This window comes from Sabethes cyaneus, chromosome 1, assembly GCF_943734655.1.
Source record: "Sabethes cyaneus chromosome 1, idSabCyanKW18_F2, whole genome shotgun sequence".
NCBI classification, from domain to species: domain Eukaryota; kingdom Metazoa; phylum Arthropoda; class Insecta; order Diptera; family Culicidae; genus Sabethes; species Sabethes cyaneus.
Window position 1 is genome coordinate 6,171,280 of NC_071353.1, and position 17,653 is coordinate 6,188,932.

General features: G+C 41.9%; 1 protein-coding gene across 1 annotated transcript in view; it reads left to right on the top strand.

Annotated features, from left to right (window-relative positions):
• The first annotated feature begins 682 nt into the window (after window positions 1-682).
• LOC128735448 (serine-rich adhesin for platelets) overlaps window positions 683-17,653 on the top strand; it is a 71,486-nt gene continuing 54,515 nt past the window's right edge. Inside the window, exon 1 of the mRNA XM_053829934.1 lies at window positions 683-1,205. Coding sequence (XP_053685909.1) covers window positions 731-1,205 — 475 coding nt within the window. The 5' untranslated portion in view covers window positions 683-730. The remainder of the gene's footprint in view (window positions 1,206-17,653) is intronic.

Sequence of the window (17,653 nt, forward strand, 5' to 3'; positions counted from 1 at the left end):
CTGGATTTTATTTTAGACCTCGTTCCAGACACCATTCTTTCCGAAAAAAATATAATAAAATGTCGGTCGTCATTTGAATCGAAAACGATGCGATGATTTGTGTTTATTGCCTATCATTACTTCCACCAGCCCCCCGTCCTGGGGGTGAATCTCGAAGGCTGCCCGGCTCTGGGGTAGCAACTTTTTTTTTCTCCCTCGTCCCTCTAATGGCATACGGTTCTTCTTTTACGGTTCGTTAGCATGGCTTTTATTCCGGATCGCTGATTTTCCTGGAATTTGCCTAGAATTTTGCAATCCGAAATGGAAATGTCATAATTCACGACCGGTAATAAATTTGTTCTACACGTTCCGTATATTTTTATCGCCTCCGACCGGAATCGGGCCTAATGATGACCGACGACTTTACCGCTTTGGATTTTACTGTTGTAACGGCTATGAGAAGAAATAAAATAAACCGATGTTTCGATTTATTCGGTGATTTGTACCCGGCAGCAGCTCGTCTCCTCAGTTGGAGAAATTTTCACCATTCTTCAGCCAACGTCCGAGAACTAAATTGCCAAGGACGACTTTGGCGTGTAATAAAAATTAAAGGTTTATAAAATATGTTAACTGTTATTTTGATTATTCTGAAGCGAAGTAATGTTCTAACCTCACATTTACGTCCTTTTTCCTTCAGGTGCAGAACAGCATCCGCCTCCCGCTGGCCGGCCTGGCACCGCCACGCGTTCTGATGTGTAGCGCTTCGATGGGTGCCGAAGGTTCAGTCACCCTGCAGCTGCGGGAAGCCGTGCAGGCACCGGACGCAGCCGGAACTTCGCTCTCCGAACACGGTGGTCTCACCATCGGTTATCCGGATCCGGAGATGCTAGCCGATATGCTCGGTTCGTTTCAGAGCGCGTCGGCAGCCGGGCTCGAGCAGTCCAGTGCAAGTGCAGCCGTCACCGCCGCCACCTTTGATCTCATTCAGGAAAACAGTAGTAGCAACTGCAGCAGTCGCCAGTCTGGGCTGGACCCGACCGAACAGCAACAGCAGCAGCAGCAGCAACAGCACACGATTGCTAGTGCTCTGCTGGCGAAAGCGTCGTCACCCACCGGTTGTAGTAATAGTAGTAACAGTGGCAGCAGCAGTAGTAGCAGCAACGGCAGCGGCGGCAGTAGCAGCAGCAACGGTGGCCTAACGCTGGGAACTCTGAAACCCGAACTGGGTAAGTTGAAATCGAATGAAACTTTGTTTTTACCAAATCATTGATAACTGTCAGATAGCGGTTAAATTGACAATCAGTTTCAACGTCCGTAACGAGAAGAATTTAAAATAAAACAAACATTTTGTTTATGTTTACAAAGAAAACAGATTTTTGTTTGAGTGAAGTCGACGATAAAAGGATTTTACTTGTTTTTCGACTACTTGTTTTGATCAACATGTTGCTTTTATTTTGTTCGTTCTCATGAATAATCAATTTTTGCCAAAAGTAAACAATTTTCACTTAAATTAGTTTCCGAAAAAATAAGTACAAAATTGCTTTCACTTTCACAAACTTTGGCTTCAAACAGTATCATAGCACAAGCACATAAAGAGTGAACGCAAAAACATAAAATCAAGCTCCACCTGAGCAAGTCTATAAATATGAAGACGCGCCCTTTAAGAACTAACCCACACCATTGTGTAGGTGAAAGATTTTCTTAAATTCATGTGACCTTACTTACTTTTACTTTTTCGGCGACAATCCGCTTATCGAATCCATGCCGAATTCAGGAGTCGTCTCCACATTACTCGGTCTTGGGCTGCCTGCTTGGTCTTCATGTGACCTACAAAGTGCAAAAGTTGAGCAACGTTAGCTTTTACAAGTTGTACTCCATGCATTCAAAAATTACTTAACCTGATCTAGGAAAAATAATTGTTATCATAACAGCACAGACTTTTCTGTCAAAAACTGCCAAAAACGAGCCGCACTTTTTGGAATCAAAACCACTAACATCCGATCACCTGCCGCTTGCCTTTACTCGCCTGCAGCCCAACATAAAATCCTGCTGAAACAAACAGGAAACCGAGTAAAACTGGGGCGAAGCTTGATGGGACGGAGGCTGATGGAACGGACGTTGCACAGTGGTCCAAAAGGGCGAAATGTGGAACTTTTTTCCTAGTGTCTTTTGTTTTCATTTTATCATTTATGGTCTTCAGCACTTTTGTTCGTATGAATATCCCCCTTAATCTAAAACTGCCAATAGTTAGTCATCGCTAACTATAATGAAAATAAAAAAATAACTTTTTTGTGTTACGAAATACAGATATAGTTTCTTCAGCAAAGTTGTAATTATTGTAAAAACAAGCAACTTTACTGAAGAAAGAAAACTTCTATCTTTATCGAGTACTGAACTATAGGGCATATTCTTTAAAACTTCTTTAAAAATTGGTTTTTCATGCTTAGCTTTTCTCAGTTGCATTTTTCAAGAATACAATGTTCTAGGCAATTATCAAAGTTCTCAAAACACACGTTTTTGCAGAAGACCGCAAATCTCTTGGACCTTTACTTGCTGAATTATCGCACATTTAAGTCTTAAAATTCCATAGATTCACTAGCCCATGGAGTAAAATGGAGCAAGCGGATTATTGAAATCAGCGCTTCATGTTGAAGCTTAGGACGAGTACTATAAACTTGTATGGGTTCGGCTTGTCCCCAACCACCCAAACGAGAGTACGGCAAGCATGCGTTTTATAAGTTTTGCGTTCGCTAAAGGCTCGATAACGTCCATTTTTTTGTGTTAGTAAATAGACACATGGTTTCCTAGAGATTCGCAACTTTCTGCAAAAATATGTGGTTTAAGTCTTTCAATATAATTGCCTAGAACCACATACTCTTGTAAAATGCAACCAACATACGCTAAACATGAAAAACTATTTTTTAAGAATTTCTGAAGAAAATGCTCTATAGCTTTGCGCTCGATAGAGATAGAAATGTCATTTCTTTAGCAAAATTATTTATCTTTATATTTTCCATAACTTTGCCGAAGAAACCATGTGTCTATCTATAAACACACAAAAAATGAACGTATATCGAGCCTTTAGCGATCGCGAAACACAAAACGTATGCTTGCCGTACTCTCATTTGGGTGGTTGGGAACAAGCGGAACCCATACAAGTTTATAGTACTCGACTTAAGCTTCAAGATGAAGTACTAATTTCATAAATACGCTTGCCTCATTTTACCCATGGGCTCGTGAATCTATGGAAATTTAAGACTTGAATATGCGATAATTCAGCAAGTAAAGGTCCAAAAGATTTGCGGTCTTCTGCAAAAACATGTATTTTGAGAGCTTCGATAATTGCCTAGAACATTGTATTCTTGTAAAATGCAACTGAGAAAAGTTAGGTATGAAAAACCAATTTTTAAAGAAGTTTTAAAGAATACGCCCTATAGTTCAGCACTCGATTAAGATAGAAGTTTTCTTCCTTCAGCAAAGTTGCTTGTTTTTACAATATTTACAACTTTGCTGAATAAACTATATCTGTATTTCGTAACACAAAAAAGTAATTTTTTTATTTTCATTATAGTTAGCGATGACTAACTATTATTAGTTTTAGGTTAACTGCCAGGCCGGAGTATGATGGAACACAGAATGATGCGGCAGAGAATAGTGAGACAAAGAAAGGTGGGACGGAGAATAGTGCGGCGGAGAATGGTGAGATGGAAAATAATAAGACGAAGGCTGTTGGGACGGAGACTGGAAGGCTGGAGAATGATGATAGGATGGAGACTAGTGTGACGCAAAATGGTCAGAAAATGGTGGGAAGAAGTATAATGGGTCGGAGAATGGTAGGATAGAGACTGGTGTGGCGGAGAATAGTGGGACAAAGAATGGTAAATCAAAGAATGGTAAAACAAAGAATGGTGTGACGGAAAATGATGGGACGGAGAATGGTGGGACGGAGACTGGCGGATCGGAGAATGGTAGGATGGACGCTGGGTGGACGGAAAATGGTTGGATAGAAAACGATTGGAAAGAGAATAGTGGGACGGAGAATGGTGGGACAGAGAATGGTTCGACAAAGAATGGTAGAACGGAGAATGATAGGATGGAGAATAGTGGAACAGAGAATGATGGCACGGAGAATGGTGAGTCGAAAAACGATGGGACAAAGGCCGTTGGGATGGAGATTGGTGGGACGAAGACTGGATGGTCGGAGAATAATGGTAGGATGGAGGTTGATGGGACGGAAAATGGTTGGACGGAAAATGTTGTAAAGAGAATACTGGAACGGAAAATGGTGGGACAGAGAATGATGCGGCGGAGAATGGTGGGACAAAGAATGATACGGAGAATGATAGGATGAAGAGTAGTGGGACAGAGAATGATGCGGCGGAGAATAGTGGGACAGAGAATTGTGAGACGAAAAATATTGAGACGAGATTGATGGGACGGAGATTGGAACTTCGGAGAATGGCAGGATGGTGGCTGGTGGGACGGAAAATGATTGGACAGAAAATGGTGGGTCGTAGAATGGTAGGATAGAGGCTGGGTGATGATGAATGATGTGACAGAGATTGGTGATACTAGCACTGGCACTAGGAATGAAATGGACTGGACTTTATTAATTGATCGCTGCTTTTCGTTCATGGTATTCATTAGCTTATTTGGATCATGAATTACTCATTCTATGATTCTCACAGGAACGTACCGTTTACCTTTTTGTACGATTATTTTGTCTATTTTGTCTTGAATTCGAAGCTGCTATATCCCATTTTTCTTCCAGTGATTTTATGTTGCCTCTATTTTAATTTTATTTATTTACTAGCTGACCCGACAAACTTCGTATTGCCTCAAATTAAACTGTGTTGTACATAAATCGTGAATCACGGATGACCTTTGTCACAATTTCGAGTTATGCAAGTTTGTGAGGAGTTCATGGGTAGTTTAATATACAAATTTTCCTCACAGTAAAGTAGGAAACTGCTCCCCCCATTACTTAGCCTGATAAAATAAACCGGATAGCATTTAAATATTCGCCATGATTACATAACATTTCGCCGAATACCAGTTTGCGGAACAGCACTTCGCGGTTGAGCATAACGCGGAATATAGAGTTTCGCGGAATACCATTTCGCGAAAACCCTTACGCGGGATGTACCATTTCAAGGAAAATGTTTTTGTAGAAATTATCATTTCGCAGGGGTTATTCTCTCCTTACTCGCTGTCACCCATTCGGACCCAACTGAAAGAAAGTAATAGAAGTCAGTAAACCTAGAAAAGTAAATAAGTCTAATTGATAGCTTTTGGAGGTCTTGTTATTGACTAATGTTTTATGCAAGAGGCTAAAATATCTCGAGTTCAATTAGTTTTTAAGTTACGCAAAAATTTCTGTTTTATTTGTATGAGAGTCCTTATCCCCCTACCACAGGGGTAAGGGGACTCAAACCAGCATAAAAAAAATTCCTGCCTCTAAAAGCCCCGCATGCCAAATTTGCATTTGGTTGATTAGTTCTCTAGTTATGAGGAAAGTTGTACATATTTCATCTGTATGGGAGCGTCCTCTCTTTTAGGGGGGAGGGGTCATGATTTCCCTTCTGAAGAAAGGAGGGGTCTCAATGCACCATAGAAAAAATTCTTGCCTCCTAAAACACCCACATGCCAAATTTTGTTCCATTTGGTTGATTAGTTCTCAAGTTATGTAGAAATTTGTAATTCATTTGTATGGGAATCCCCCCCTCTTAACGGGGGAGAGGTCTCTTACCATCATAAGAACCTTCTCCGGCCCCGAAAACCTCTACATGAAAATTTTCACACCGATCGGTTCAATCGTTTTCGATTCTATAAGGAACATAGGGACAGACAGACAGAAATTTATGTTTCATTTGTATGGCAGCTCCCCCTTTCAGTAGGGGGAGAGGTATGTAACCATCATAAGAATCTTCCGCAGCCCCAAAAACCCCTACGCATATCGGCTAAATAGTTTTCGATTCTATAAGGAACATACGGGCAGACAGACAGAAATCTATTTTTAAAGATATTGATTTGTATGGCAGCCCCCCTCTTAGTGGGGGAAGAGGTCTTTTACCATCATAAGAACCTTCTCCGGCCCCAAAAACCCTTACATGCAAATTTTCACACCGATCGGTTAAGTTGTTTTCGATTCTAAAATGAAACATTTGGGCAGACAGACAGAAATCCAGTTTTATAGATATAGATTTCTATGTTCTCTTAGTGGGGGGAGGGGTCTCTAACCATCATAAGAATCTTTCCTGGCCCCAAAAACCCCTACATGCAAATTTTCACGCCGATCGGTTCAGTAGTTTTCGATTCTATAAGGAACACACGGACAGACAGACCGACAGAAATCCATTTTTATAGGTATAGATATTAAAGGAGGTTGTTGCAGTTGCAATTGATTTTCAGCTCAAAAAGTAACATGTATTCGTAGTCGTTACGTTGATCTTGGGAAGCTCGTTTGAGATATATCTAATTGTTCTCAAGGGGGGCACATTATACTACATTACGTTAGTGTCCAAACAGAGTAGGACAAGGCATGAAGTGGGAAGAGCAGAAAATTAGGTAAGGCAGGATCATTGAAGCAACGCTTAAGAAATTGAATACCGCTCCTTTTTAACCATGATTAAGGATCATTAATTTTCCATCCATTAATCTTTCCACTTCACGCCTTGTCCCGTTCTGTTTGAACACTAGCAACACCTATGTTTTATTACTTTCTTCTACCGTCCCCTCCTGTAAAAAATACCGTTAATAAAGAATTAATTATATGCTTGACCTCATTAAAGGTTGATAGTATGGATGCTGTTGGGACGGAGGCTGATATGTAACCGACGCTGCTGATACGAAAATTGATGGAGATTGGTGGGGTAGAGAATAGTAGGATGAACAATGGTGAGACGGAGACTGGTGGGGCGAAGAATGGTAGAATGAAGAATGGTGCGACAGAGAATGGTGGGACGACGAATGATGGGGCGAAGGCTGTTGAGACGAAGATCGGTGGAACGGAAAATGGTGAGATAGAGGCTGATGAACGGAGGCTGCTGCGACAGAGAATAGTGGGACGGAGATTAGTGGGACAGAGAATGGAAGGACGCAGAACGAGGGGGCGAAGAGTAATAGAATGGATAGGATAGGACGGAGATTGGAGTGACGGAGAATGGTAAAACGGAGACTGCTGAATTAGAGGTTTGGCGGATGGGAGCTGGTGGGACCGAAACTGGTAGGACGGAGTCTGGTGAGATGGAGAATGGTGGAACAAAGAATGTCGAATGACAAAGCCGTTGAGACGGAGATTAGTGGGAAGGAAGACGTGTGAGACGGCGAGTGATGGGATGGAGGCTACTAGAACAAAGAATAGTGAGAAGGAGAATAGTGGGACAGAGAATCGTGGGGCGAAGAATAGTGGAAAAGAGAGTAGTGGGAGGAAAAATTGTGAGACGGAAAATGATGGAACGAAGGCTGTTGGAGCATAGATTGGTGGAACGGAGACTGGCGGGTTAGAGAGTGGTAGGTTGGAGGCTTGCGGGACGGAATCTAGCTTTGAACCTCAACTTCGAGTCGAAAATAACGCATAGATCAAGGATAGAGCTAACACATTCCAGACAAGCCGCTCCCATGTTGTATTAATGGAGTAAAACATTGTTGCAGCAGCGACTGTACAATATTACTTTGTACTTTTTACGGTTAACACGCATGCCGTTATCACGGCACAAGTCTAGCATACGATTAATATCTTCCTGTTGTTCAACACAATCGACAGGAGTAGCAATCACTTGAAATTTTTTAATAATTATAAACATTAGAGGACCAACCATACTGCCTTGAGGTATACCAGACGATACGTTACATATTGGGCCCTACTCTTACAGCCATTTCACCTAAATTTTTTAGGTGGAACAGAGAATGGTGGAACGCAGAACAGTGAGACGGAGAATGGTAGGATTGATAGGGTAGGACGGAGATTGGTGTGACGGAGAATGGTGAAACGGAGACTAGTGAGTCGGAGGTTAGTCGGATGGGAGCTACTAGGACGGAAACTGGTAGGACGGAGCTGCCAGGAAGCCAGAGACGGGTGCCCGAGGGCCCTATTTGGACTCCATTTGTTTTATATGCATTTTTTATCGTTTAGAACTATAATACATTAAATGTATTGTAATTCCTAATTTTAACATATGCATATAAAGCAATTGGAGACAAAATAGGGCCCCCGGGATCTCCCCTTCTGGCAACGTGGCTGGCACGAAATCTGGTGAGATGGAGAATGATGGAACGGAGGATGGTGGGGCAGAGGCAGTTGCCACGGAGATTGGTGGGATCGAAAATTGTGAGACGGCGACTGGTGGAATGGAGGCTACTGAGACAGAGAATAGTGGGACGGAAAATGATGGGACGGAGGCTGTTGGGACAGAGACTGGTGGGTCAGAGAATGGCAAGATGATAACAGAAATAAACGGAAATTTCTAACAGGGAAAAACCAGAAATTAAAATGTTTAAGCTAGTGAAACCCAGCACGTTTTTCAATTTATTTACTTTAATGTTTCCGGTGTAGAATTGTATTGTAGAAGTTATAGAAAGATTCAATTTTCTTCAACTTTTAAACTATCTGGCTTATTTGCTGCTAAATTTTATCTACTTATAATTTATTTTTATCAATTAATTCTATGATTCTATTATTTCGAACAATTGTGACCAGAATTATATTTAATCAGGCAGCATAGTTCTATATTCAATAAGTGTTTAGTGTTTCCATATCGAAACTAACAACGAGAATACAGGTTTAAACGAATCAATATATTAAGCCAAAGTCTGATGTCGAATACATGCCAAACAGGGGAATTTCGTAATTAGAACCTAACGTATTAAAGTAGGTTTGTTCGACACCACCATCGGAAGCTTAGCCGGTGTAAGTTCGATACGAGCCGACAAAAGGAACAATAGGAAATAGCGTTCCATAAGTAGGATTAAAGCTAAGCCCTTCGGTGCTGGGAAATAGGAAAACAGTCCTGTCGATGACAGGTGGTGAGCGTTTCTTCATCCCACGAAAGCAGCGTCGCACCTTCGGTTGTATAGTTCTGAGCTAAGCTGTGTGTGTGTTTGTGTGCGAACACCATTACACGAGCAACGTCTTGAAGCATCCTGTCTGTGTCGTGGCCTGAGGATTGATCGGTTGTTTATTTATTTATTTATGCATGTAGACGTATGCTCCGTTTTTGAATTCGCAGAATCCTTTCTGTCGGACGAATTTGTCGATGACGTACTGTATCAAAGCGAATAACTTGCTAGTAACGAGAAACATGTTTCCGACCGTTGCCGGTAGGACAACGATATACTTATGGGGTGAGTTATAATCACCAAGTGAAAGAACAGAGGGTTGCTACAAGTAAAATAGTCATCCCGAGAGAAGTGACTGAGGAAAGTTGGGAAAGAAGTCTTCAAAGAAGTTGTGTATTTTAAAACTCAATCAACTTAAACGGGGTTCGCTTTGTAGACTGGGAATTTTATTCCCATTTTCGGCACTGCCACTCTGTTTTACCCATCTCCATCTCGAGTCCCGAGCAGAAAACTGCTGTTTCTACTAAACATCACTAGCATCACGCCAGGGATGTTTGTACGTAAGCAGGTACTACTGCTCTGTTGTCGATGGTTGCTATTTCAAGATCCTTCGGGGAATGCGGTCGGATCTTTGCTGAAGGAAATGAACTTTTGTTCGAATTTGTGTTGGCAATCGTTTTGAATAGAGTTTTAAGTAGCGGTGGATTGAAATTGATAATTTTCTAACATTTATTGTAATTGAGTAGTTAAACATTGTTCAATTAAGAAATTCCAACTATTAAAGTTCATGTCAAACTGCATTTTACTTTAGTTTCAAACAAATTAAATACCATTTGATAGACCAAAAATAAAAACACTTTCAACCTCAGCAAAAAAAAATTAGCTTCCAAAGCGGAAAATATAACTATCGGAATTACGTCGTTCAACCCGCCTGGTTGGATGGCGCTTTGGGAAATCCCAAATGAGCTCGATATCCATCAATTGAACGAATGTTGTCGGTCTACCGGATATTCCAGAGCACCGCTTTCGGTTCGTTTGTTCCGATAGTGCCGTGCGCTTCGTATGTTCGTTCGTAACGTGAGCCCGGCGAGGACGACTGCCGGCGCTAGAACACGCCAGATAGTGTAGTGCTGCACTGTAAATGCAACTGCACCCCACAAAACTATCACCGGGATAAAATGCAATAGTTTATGCTCGGTGATCCGACCATGGTCCCGTTCTTGGATTTTCTCGAATAGTGCTCCTCCTCCTCCACCTCGTCCTTCTCTTCCCTCTGTTGCCGCCGCACCTGAACGAGAGAACGGGCTCTTTGCAAAACCGGACTTAGAAATCCGTGCACCATGCTGGTTAGAAGTATAGTTACGATCGGATTGTATTGTTTCGATTTTAATGGCAGAGAGGGCAGAATGGCAGGATGGTCGACGTTCAGTTTATGTGCAATGCATGCATTTATTTCTATATGTTTAAATCCGTGCAGCAATTCAGAATTAAAATGTGTAGAAGGGGCGCTCCATGGATGAAACGCACACATACACAGAAATACCTACCAACTTGGGGCTTCCGGAAACTGTTGCTCCAATGGAGCGCAGTTACATGTATTGTTGGTAAACCTTAGCATTTTTATACCGGGGACTTCCTCTCCCAATGAATGCTGGCACGAATTGTTCGTATACAGTTTGTTTATTTACCGTTTGAATGGATGTTCGGCTTTGTTTGGCTAAGCTGATTTGAAAACTTGCCGTTCGGCAGCACTCTAGTGTAATATTGGAATTACCTTAATATGCGAAGCAAAAAAAAGCCGATTTCCATTATTGGAGTGACGCTTGATTTGGCAAACACAGCACAGTAACAAAACAACGCAGTAAAACTATAATTAAATTGGATGTGTGAAATAAACGTTGTGAATTTGAATATCGATACAAAGCTATTATTGTTATTGGGAAGTTGACCGATGGCGCCGGTCTATTACTGATGGTCTTTGTAGCGAACTGATATGCAGGAACCGTTTTTGCCTCAGAACCTCTGGTTCAGTTCGGCCGAACAATCACTCTTACACTTTCTTTGGAAGTGCTCTACTAATTATATTATTAAAAACAAAACTATTGCACTGACTTGACTCTATTTCAGGACTGATTAAATTATTTCCGCACCGGTTTCCTTTGATCGTCTTGCGTTGCCATAGGAGATTGAAAAACAAAATGCCTACATCGAATTCGAATTAATGGAGTCGCATGGTTATTGTTAAACGAAAATATACTTTTCTACTTCTGATAAAATATAGTCTCCGAGCAGGACATATAAAGAACAATACTATATTGGAGAATTTTACACAGAAAGGAGACTCTTTCCGATTAAATCTCTGCAATTCTATTTCTACCAATTAGTGCGGAATGAACGACCCCGTTGAAGGGATGAATTTTTCACCTTGTTTTTCGTTTTATGGCACTATTGGAGCAGTATGCAAATATGTACTACTCACTAAACTTGAATGGAAGTGAAAAACAAAGAAATTCCCCCAACGCTCACATATTATAACCAACTAAATAGGTAGATGGTGACGTTCAAGTGTGAGTATTGAAACCCTTTCCATCGGGAATCTACCCACATAATAGTCTGAGAGTCTGGTTGTGTAGCGGGCATCGGTCAAACTTGTACAGACCCAGTCTTTCCGGCCTGTATTTGCTTGGGCTCCCTACGAATGCGAAGCGGTTGGTATTATGCTTTCGTTTGAAATGAATGGAAACATTTATTCGATTCAAATATTTGAATAATGTTTGCTTTCCGGCTCGTAATAAGTTCCAGCAGGGTGATTTTGGAATTTTCGGAAACATGAATTTATTTGAAGAACAATTCAAGAAAGAGTTACGTATAAGTCTATCTCAATCATTAGTACACATTTCCGCTAGGTTTAGGCAACCAAGTCTGTGGAAAAAGTTTTGAATGTAGTTTACCTTACATAATAATAAGCATTGGCGTGTTCAAAACATGAAAACATGTACACCCGTTAGACGCTTACTTAGAAAAAGCTATAAGAAAACTATAAAAAATCATTTGATTTCCATTCACCTGCGTTTAAGATTCTTTAGTTGTGAACCAAGAATCGCAAAATCAAAATGTGCATTTATGGAGCTTCTGACAAATTTTTACAAAGCTTCAGGAAAGGTGCAATGGAACAAGATTATGTTAATTTGGATTTTAAGCATTGCTAATGACCGCGCAGTTAGCATCGTAGTACGATGCTGGTCTAGCAAGGCAGTCGTCGTATGTTCGAATTTCAGCTCGGTGGTGCAGATAGAGTCAGTAGAATTTTTGCACTATCCCCGTAACTGTCCTGTACTCTAAGAGCCAGCCCTACTAGCACAGTTGTTACAAATCAGTTATGGCAACCGATTTACGACTAATTTCCAATCTAAGTGTCCCAATCCCAGTGCCTCAATCGCAATGTACCAGTCCCAGTGTCCCAATCTCAGTGTATCAGTCCAAGTTCCAGGTCTAGAGTTCCAGTCCCAGTCTCCGGGTTCCAATATCCCAGTGTGCCGATGTCCCAGTCTCAATGTCCCAGTTTCAATCTCACTCTCAGTCTACGTCTCCTAGTATCAATCCACATCTCCCAGACCCAGTTCACGTTTCCCAGTTCCATTTGCGTTCCCAGTTCCAGTCCCAGTCTCAGTCCTAATCCCTGTCCAAGTGTGCCAGTCCCAGTGTCCCAATTCAAGTGTTCCATTCCTAGTCCCGGGGTCCCAGTTCCAATATACCAGTCACAGTGTTCCAATATGCCAGTGTCCCAATCTCAATTTTCCAGTCCCAGTGACCAAGCCCGAAAGTCCAAGTCCCGGTGTCCCAGTTTGCCAGTGTCCCAATCTCAATGTCCCAGCCTCAATCTCAGTCTCAGTCTACGTCTTCTAGTACCAATCCACGTTTCCCAGATCCAGTTCACGTTTCCCAGTCCCAATCCCAGTTCCAGTTCTAGTCCCAGTCTCAATGTCCCAGCCCCAATCCAATTTCCAGTCCTAGTGTCCCAGTCCTAGCGTCCCAGTCCCAGTGTCCCAGTCTCAATGTTCCAGTCCTAGTCCCAGTGTCCCAGTTTTAATACACCATTCAAAGTGTCCCTGTGTCCCAGTATTCCAATGTTCTAGTTTTAATGTCCCAGTCTCAATGTCCCAATTCCAGTGTCCCAGCCAGAACATCCCAATCCCAGTGTCCCAATTTCCCAGTCAACGTCTGCCAGTCCCAGTAAACGTCTTCCAGTCCCATTCTACGTCTTTTAGTACCAATCCACGGCTCCCAGTCTCAATCCTAGTTCCAGTCTCAGTCCCAGTCCCAATCCAAGTTCCAGTCCTAGTGTCCCAATCCTAGTGTCCCGTCTCAGTGTCCCATTTCCAGTATTCCTGTCCCAATGTGCCAGTGTCCTAGTCTCAATATCCCAGTCCCAGTGTCCCAGCCGGAAAGTTTCAGTCCCAGTCCACGTCTTCCAGTCCCAGTCTACGTCTCTTAGTACCAATTCTAGTCTCCCAGACCCAGTTCACGTTTCCCTGTCCCAATCGCAGTGCCACTCCCACTCCCAGTCCCAGTCTCAGTCCCAAACCCAGTCCCAATCCCAATGTTCCAGTGCCCCTGTGTCCCAGTCAATGTTGCGAATCGAGCGAGTAGTCAACCATGCCTCTGCACACGCGAGCGAGTGAGTGAGAAACATAGCATTCAACACTTACGCCGCACACGCAGGTGTGCAGATATTTTGTTACCTACACACTCGTGCACGCACATCCTCACATCGTCTTCCTTAATAGCTTATTCCCGAGCAGGGATGGAAGATCAGTGATTTTGATAAAATCTGTGAGTTGTCGCCACACGCACAGATCACGATCCGTACAGATCATGGCAAACAGTGAATCTTTAGCATTGGATCACAAGATTTTGTTCTCTAAACAGTCTCAGCAGTCGATCACAGTGTTACATCTTACCTAGCTGCGAGAAAAAAGGTCACACATGTTGTTTGTATTGTGATTCATACGATGCACACAACCAATCGTCTGTATCTGTTATATTTCTCAACGCAATCATGCAATGAGCATGATCTAACATGAGGTTTGTCATAATCTGTACGGATCGCGACAAAGTGTTTGTCGCTTACAGGTAGTGATGTCAATGAATCTGAATCTGATCGCTTCTATGATCTTGATCGCTAGAAGCGATTTTTTTCCATCCCTGTTCCCGAGTCAAAAACGAGTATGGGATTCGCAACATTGGTTCCAGCCCAAGTGTGCCAGTGCACAGTGGGGATTTTTTTGCAAAAAAAGTCCTTTATCTCAATATCTCCAAATACCGCTAGGCTAGGATCAGTCTTTTGATATCAAAAGAATGGTATTTTTATGGGGATTCCAATGGTTTGGTCCTCGTTTACGGTACGCACATGTTTTCAGTAGTTTTGGCCAAACAAAAGGGATTTTACCCTACTTTTCTAGGAGTACAGAGAGGTATTGCTCAATAGCTCTGGAATCCGCTGGGATAAAACCGATCTTTATAAAACCGAACCGAAAGCTAACTTTATATACTTTCCAATGGCAGGGTATTTCATCGCGGCAAAATTAGTCATTTTACCTTAATTTTCTCAGTTAACGTTACCACATTAATGTAGCATGATCTTTATGATCTTATTGTTGGTCAACACTAAAAAATGCAAACAGGTGCTGTTAACTGTTTGAAAGCATATTAAAATAACGTTCTTTTGGTGAAAAAAGATTTAATTTATTCCAGCGGCATCCAGAGATATTCACTTTTATTGGTAATTTAACAGATTAAACTGTGTTGTATATAAATCGTGAATGTCAGATGTCCTTTGTCACAATCTCCAATTCTCGGTTGACCATAACGCGGAATATAGAGTTTCGCAGAATACCATTTCGCAAAAAACTTTACCCGGGATGTACCATTTCACGGAAAATCTTTTCGTAGAAAGTACCATTTCGCAGGCTGACCCAACTGAAGGAAAGTAATAGAGGTCAGTAGTTCTAGGAAAATAAATAAACTTAGATAGAGGTGATCTACGGGGCGCTGCATCACCCCGCAGTGGCCGGCGCTTCCGACGGCAGGTCACCAGCAACACTCGCGGCCTGGGCCGTCTCGCCCTGAATTGTCTAATGTTACTATTGATAGTTTTTGGTGGTCTTGTTATTGATTAATGTTTTATGAAAGAATCTAAAATTTCTCGAGTTCGATTAGTTTTTGAGTTACGCCACAATTTCTGTTTCATTTGTATGAGAGTCCTTATCCCCCTACCATAGGGGTGAGGGGTCTCAAACCATCATAAAAAAAATCCTGCCTCCAAAACCCCCCACATGCCAAATTTGGTTCCATTTGCTTGATTAGTTCTCGAGTTATGAGGAAATTTGTATTTCATTTGTATGGTACCCCCACTCCCCTCTTAAAGGGGAGAGGGGTCATAATTCCCCTTCTAAAGAGGGCAGGGGCTCAATTCACCATAGAAAAAATTCTTGTCTCCAAAACACCCACATGCCAAATTTTGTTCCATTTTTGATTAGTTCTCGAGTTATACAGAAATTTGTGTTTCATTAGTATGGGAGCCCCCACCCCTCTTAGTGGAGGGAGGGGTCTCTAACCTTCCCTGGCCCCAAAAACCCCTATATGCAAATTTTCGCGCCGATCGGTTCAGTAGTTTTCAATTCTATAAAGAACATACCGACACACAGACAGACAGAAATCCATTTTTATATATAAGATCTTTGATAAAACTAGGGTAAAATACCGTTTATTGGGCCAAAACATCAAGACGCAACCATGTGTCGTAAACATATACCATGTTCTGGGATTTCTCTTGATGATAGCTTATTTATGGCGAAAAAAGATCAATTTTATCTCAGCGGAATCCGGAAATATGGACTTTTACATCTCTTCATGTCGAGAAAAGTAGGGTAAAATGCCCTTCTTTTGGCAAAAACTGCTGGAAACAGATGCGTGCCGTGAACAAGCATCACACCATTGGAATCTTTATAAAAATATCTTTCTTTTGTCATCAAAAGATTGTTTCTAGCCCAGCGGCATTTTAAGATATAGAGATAATGGACTTTTTTTCTAAAAAATCCCCAATGTGCAGTGTTTCATTACCAGTTTGCCAGTCCCAATATCTCGGTTCCAGAGTCCCAAAGTCCCAGTTCTAATATCGTAATGCCCCAGCCCGCGTGTCCCAGTCCTAGTGTCCCACTCAAAGTATCCCAGTTACAATCCCAGTCCCAGTCCCATTGCCAATCTCAGTTCCAGTCCCAATATTCCAGTATTCCAATGTCCCAGTGTTTCAGTACCAGTGTTTCAGTGCTAGTGTGCCCGTATCCCAGTCCCAATGTTCCAGTGACTCCGACTGTCCCAGTGATCCAGTGCCCATGTTTCTTAGTATCACAGTTTTCCAGTTCAAATATGACAGTACCAGTGTCCCAGTGTTCAAGTGTACCAGTATCCCAGTCTCAACATCCCAGTCCCAATGTCGCAATATCCCATTCCGCGTCTCCAGTCCCAGTCCACGTCTCCCAGTTCCAGTTCCAGTTTCAGTTCCATTGCCAGTCCTAGTCCCAGTTCCAGTGTGACAGTGAGCGAGTACTAGTGTTTTAGTACTAGTGCGCTAGTGTTCCAGTCCCACTGTCCCAGTCACAGTCCCAATGTCACAATCCACGTCTCCCAGTCCCAGTGCCCCACTTAGTGCCTCACTCCAAGAGTCCCAGTCTCAGTACCCAGCACCAGCGCCGTTGCTAAAGGCCTAGTAACAAAAAAGCAGGTAAAAAGTTAGATGTGTAAAAGCGTTAGAATGGTGCAAGAATCGAATATTGCTAAGTTGAAATTGTCACAAGGTTCAAACGTAAGAAATTCGCAATAAATGGTTCAAATTCAAAATGGCGGATAGTCATTGATGTTTTTATGCATAAATTGACTGTCATTGGGTTGACTGCCAAAAATCGATTTAAAATTTTAAAATCCGAGATGGGGAATGGTTTTTCAGTTTTGGCATGAAAACCGCTGACTCTTCTGGAAAGGTTCAAACGATGATCGTAAGGCAATGTTTGACGCCATTTCGAAATCCGAAGTGTCTGCAATGAAACCTCAAAATATGGACTTTTTACCAATGGGGATTGCTGCTGTTCGTAGCTGGATGGAGGACGGTTTTTCAGATTTTGCGTCAAACACTGATTTTCGATTTCAAACAGCAACTTCGATTCTAAAAATTGTTCATGTTGTTATTTTCATGCAAAATATAAAACACTAGAAGACCCGGCAAACTTCGTACTGCCACAAATTGGGCTAAATATACGATATGTAAACTTCAGATGAACTCCTGCTGCGTTTTAGAAAAAGGGATATTTTCTAGGTATAAGTCAAGTTTTTCGTTGTCTAAGGAGTTCTGCGTTTGGTTTATTAAACGCTGGGATTTCAGAGAATGTCCAAATTTAACAACTGTATTAAGTCATTAGTAAGAAATGCATATCGGTGTAAAAGTTGGTTTGCCTATCTCCGCAATATCAACAGTCGTGTTTGTGGTAGTTGCATTGAGTCTTGTTTTATAAACTCTGCTGATTAAAAATAGTAATACTGGATGTTAATATATTTGTTGTAA